The sequence below is a fragment of the Benincasa hispida genome, unplaced genomic scaffold (assembly GCF_009727055.1).
Source record: "Benincasa hispida cultivar B227 unplaced genomic scaffold, ASM972705v1 Contig969, whole genome shotgun sequence".
NCBI classification, from domain to species: domain Eukaryota; kingdom Viridiplantae; phylum Streptophyta; class Magnoliopsida; order Cucurbitales; family Cucurbitaceae; genus Benincasa; species Benincasa hispida.
In genome coordinates, this window is record NW_024065300.1 from 24,176 (window position 1) to 29,323 (window position 5,148).

The window sequence follows — 5,148 nt, forward strand, 5'->3', positions numbered from 1 at the left end:
AAAAAAAATAGTTAAGCTACATTTAGGGAAAAAACCAACTACTCAAACATAATTTAACCAAGTCATTAAATTAAACACATTTTTAAAGTTAGATAATAAAATATCAGCTTATATTAACTTATACATGGTTGAACTAAAAAAGATACAACATATCCTTAAGTATATCCCTATCTTAATAATCAAAAGATGTACCCATTTTAATGCTTAATTACAAAAGGAAAAAAAAAAAAAAAAAAAACTATGTACTTTGTCATTTGTCTAAAACATAATCCACGTTATTTAACACGTTCATATAAATGTTAAAAAAAATAAATAACATTGGGAATAAAAAAATCATTAAAATTATAAATGAAAGTTGAGACCTGAAACAAATGTGATAGTGATATGGGTTGATGTAGTTGTGTTCATATCCCAATTTTCGTTATAAGTGTATGTAACACTGCTGTCAAATTTTCATCAAACACTCCAAATAATTTATTACAAGAGTACGTCTAAACCATTTATAAAATGTCAATAATAATATCACAAAAATTGAAACTTTAAATACTATTTTAGCTCTTATACTTTTGATTTTTGTTCATTTTGATATCTGTACTTTTAAAATGTTCGTTTTGATCTTTATACTTTCAACTTTAGTTCATTATGGTCAATGTACTTTCAAAATATTTACTTTGGTCCTTGTAGTTTCAACTTTTATTCACTCTGGTCTTTGAACTTTCAAAAAATAACAGTTTTGATCCCTTAAAAATTAAGTAAAAATGGAAATGAAGAGTCCAAGATGGTCACTTTTTGCAAGAACAAGGACCAAAACGAACCTTTTGAAAACATAGAAACTAAAATGAACCGAAGTTAAAAGTATATGAACTAAAATGAATATTTCAAAAGTATAAAGATCATAATAAATAAACACTAAAAATATAGGATTCAAAATAGTATTTAAACCAAATGTTAACAAATGAAAGTTTTATTTTTTTGAAATGAATGACGAAATTTACACACACGTATTTATTATATTTTGTTATTTAGACTTTTTGGACGTACGAAAATTTCAAAATGAAGAAAAAGAAAGAACTTTTCAAATAATAGTATTAAGAAAAAAAAAAAAAAAAAAAAAAAGAGAACTTTTCAAGTTTTTCATATACACTGACACGCGCGCGGGCGCGTAACTTCAACGGCGTACATTCGAGTGGCATTGACTGACCAATCAGAATATTTCTTGATTTAAGCGTACGTTAGCGTCAACAATTTGCGTTGCTCTCTCTTTAAAACTTTCTCAACAATCAATATTAATTAGGTAGCGCCATTTCTGTGAAGTATCATTTCCGTTTTACTCTCTCGGCGCCGATGACGAGTCCATGGCACGGCGGTGAGCGGCGGAATTCCAACTCCGGCGGTGAGCGACGGAATTCTAGCTCTAGCAGTGAGCGGCGGTACTCTAGCTCCCGTGGTAGTCGAACTCCAAATTACTTTTCCTACTCGCCCAGTCCTAATGTGTCCGCTGGTATGGAATCCCGCTCCCGACTTAATCCAGTGAAAGCCGCTGCCCGGTCCTTCGCCGGAGCTTTCATTTCTTGCTTTACACCGCCGGAGAATGAAACTTCGCCGGGTTTGGGTTTTGGTAGAGAATCTCGTCATTCTTCGGGTAATATTTGATTTCAAGCGAGGGAATGAGAATGACTTTTATTATGCTGTCTTCGCTTCTGTTTTCATTTTTGTGAAACTAGTAGTGAAGTTGAATCAACGGTCTTGTTGCGGCGTCTTTTCCGAGCAGTTAACCTGCTGTTTATTGCCATTTCTTTTTTGTTGGTTTTCGGATCGTGGGTGTTCGTCTGAAATTTTGGTGAAGATTTTATTCGAATTGTTTGTTTTCTGCATTATCTCCATTTGGAAACTCCTTGTTCTTGCTAATTGCAAAAAGATATCCTCCAAGACTCGTGTTATCTGTTTCTAGTTGATGATCGTCTGAGATAATGGGTTTCTTAATCTTGCGTTACATTGAGATTTGAAACATTTTGTCTTTTGCGCATTAAATTCTACCATTTCTCTGTTAGATAAGTAGAGGAAGATGGGAACAAGTGGATTCTTAAAATCATTTAGAAAGTCCCTGAAATTGAGTCAGTTAAGAAATTGCAGTTACAAGTTTTATTCTTCGTGGGCTCACTTGATTCAAATTGTTCTCGGTTTTAAAGGGTGGGTTAGCAGTAGATTACTTATGAATTTTTGTGCTTATATCTCTGTAATTCAGATGCTTCCTGTCATGATGGCAAAAGAAATCAAGGATCTAGGCGAGAACCCCACTTCAGTTCCAATCTAGCCCATGATAGAGAGCCTGGATCTTTAAGGATTAACATAGAAGAAATCCGCAAGGCCACGAAAAACTTCTCCGCATCTGCAAAAATTGGTCAAGGGGGTTTTGGGGCTGTCTACAAGGGGAAACTTGATGGACTTCTCGTGGCCATAAAACGTGCCAAGAAGGTTAAATTTGATTCTTAAGCAGTTTACGGCTTAATGCTTTTAATCACTATCTCTGTCCATTGTTGTTAACTTTGGTTCCATTTTTTCAAAACTTCTTCATCTGCAGAGTGTATATGATAATAACTTGGGCGTGGAGTTTAAAAGCGAGATCCAAACACTTGCACAAGTAGAGCATTTAAATCTGGTTAAGTTCTATGGATATCTAGAGCATGACGATGAAAGAATCGTCATTGTCGAGTATGTGCCAAATGGGACTCTCAGAGAGCACTTAGAGTGTGAGTTACTTTGTTTCAACTTTATCCTCTCTTTAAACTTCACCGTTTACTCTTATCTGAATCGTGAAACTTGATGGCAGGTATCCATGGCACTGTTCTTGACCTTGCTACAAGGCTCGCCATTGCAACTGATGTGGCTCATGCAATAACATATCTTCATATGTATACAGGTATGGATTTGATTTGGTGCTCAACTTATTTCAATTTCATAGAACTTAGGGTGAGTTTGGAATGACTTTGAGAGAGTGAAAATTTCTTTTATTGGCTAAACGTGCAGTTAATGATTCTTCCAAAAGCGTTTATTGAAGAACTCATTCTAAGACTTGAATCTTAATGTATCTTAGTTGACATTAACGAGTCATTATAGCTGTTGATCTTATTAGATCACACGTCTTCTCTAATTCTTATTGTCCCGACTTCATTCTGCTGCCTGTAGACCGTCCCATCATTCACAGAGACATAAAGTCTTCTAACATTCTATTGACCGAGAATTTTAGAGCCAAGGTTGCGGACTTTGGCTTTGCAAGGCTTGCAGCTGACGGTGATGCGACCCATGTGTCCACTCAAGTCAAAGGAACTGCTGGCTACTTGGACCCAGAATATCTCAAAACTTACCAACTGACCGAAAAAAGTGATATCTATTCATTTGGTGTTTTGTTGGTTGAATTAGTCACAGGCAGGCGCCCCATAGAACCCAAGCGAGAACTTGACCAGCGGATCACTCCAAAATGGGTGAGTCTTTTTCTCTCATCATTTCACTACTAGTATAAGATCATATATCATGACCAATAAGGACGTGGATATAATCCACAATAGGTACATAAAGTTGAAGGATGATATCTCCATTGGTATACATAGTTTTCAGATAGAATCTAAAAGTAAATTCATGTGAACACAAACTCAATCTGGACAAAATCGTACCGTTGTGAAAATATATCATAATATAACCGTTAAAGAATGTGGGATATAGTCCACAATAGATAGATAAAGTTGAAGGATAATATCTCCATTGCTATACATAGCTTTCAGATCGAATCTAAAAGTAAATTCATGCAAACACAAACTCAATCTGAACAAGATCGTACCATTGTAAAAATATATCATAACCGTTAAAGGATGTGGATATAATTCATAATAGGTCCATAAAGTTGAAGGATAATATCTTCATTGGTATACATAGTTTTCAGGTAGAATCTATAACTATATTCATGAGATTGTACCATTGTGAAAATATGGAGTAAAAATCACGAAACTCAGATGTCATTTGTTCTTCACACACTGTTCTGGGTTGACATTAATGCAGGCCATGAAGAAGTTTTCTGAAGGAGAAGCCAGTGCAATCTTGGACCCAAATCTAGAGCAAACAGATGCAAATCATTTGGCAGTGGAAAAGATTCTGGAGTTGGCCTTACAATGCTTGGCTCCTCGGAGGCATAGTCGGCCTACCATGAGGAGGTGCGCTGAGATACTTTGGAGCATACGCAAGGACCACAGAGATCTCTCAGCTCCCGATTTCCGTTCATTCTCGACAAATTCGCAAAGGAGTGCCTCAGTAAGAGAAAAATGAAACTGAAATCAAGTGGAAAAATAAGATGTTCAAATCCAACGATGCATTGGCAGATAAACTTTGAGCTGAAAGAGAACTTCAATTCTTGGTACATGATCATGATTGTGAGGAAAGGAACAAAGCCCTCTTAGAATCATCACTCGAAGAAGCAACCAGATTCCCTAAACGTATGTTCCTCTTCTTAAGATCATTTGGTGAGATTATATTTGTTTGGCTTGTGTACTAGCTACATTGTTTAGCTTGATTTGGGCTGCTAATTCTCTCGTTTGCTTGTAAATTTGTGTATTTAGTTGTCTTAAGGATGATTAATTGGTTTCTGTTCTGACTTTGCTCATCTTTTGTGAGTGAATAGTTAATAAATTCAATAGGGAATGTAGAAACTTCTGGGCAATCTCTTGTTCATTGTCCATTCATAATAGGAATTACTGATGTGGGTTATTTCTGTTACATAGAGATGTAACTACTTTATATGAAATGGAAAAGGTGAGGACAAGTTGGAATTCTAGAAACTATGTGTTCTTTTCACATTAATCTTTCAAATACTTATTAATTTAATATATTAAGTGCGTATTTGAAATGACTTTTTGGGTGAAAACAATGCTTGAAAACACTAATAAAATCATTCCAAACAAGCTTTAAATTATATCTATTTTAGCCTTGACTTTTAATATTTTATGGTGCTAGTTTATTCCAAGTTTAAATATTATTTTAGTCCTTAAACTTTGAATTTCAATCTTTAAACTTTCAAAAACATTTGTTTTAGTCCCTAAACTTTGGAAAAATGTTTATTTTGATATCTACTATTAAGATTCAGTTAACTTTTAAGGATGA

The 5,148-nt window shown here is 34.8% G+C and overlaps 1 protein-coding gene across 1 annotated transcript; it reads left to right on the forward strand.

Moving 5' to 3' along the window:
* The first annotated feature begins 1,280 nt into the window (after nucleotides 1-1,280).
* Nucleotides 1,281-4,826, forward strand: LOC120070146 (calmodulin-binding receptor-like cytoplasmic kinase 2). The gene is made up of 6 exons (XM_039022000.1): nucleotides 1,281-1,642; nucleotides 2,246-2,475; nucleotides 2,582-2,750; nucleotides 2,831-2,920; nucleotides 3,187-3,482; nucleotides 4,054-4,826. The coding sequence occupies exons 1-6, from the start codon at nucleotides 1,345-1,347 to the stop codon at nucleotides 4,315-4,317; spliced, it is 1,347 nt and encodes a 448-aa protein (XP_038877928.1). The 5' UTR covers nucleotides 1,281-1,344; the 3' UTR covers nucleotides 4,318-4,826.
* The last annotated feature ends 322 nt before the right edge of the window (nucleotides 4,827-5,148 follow it).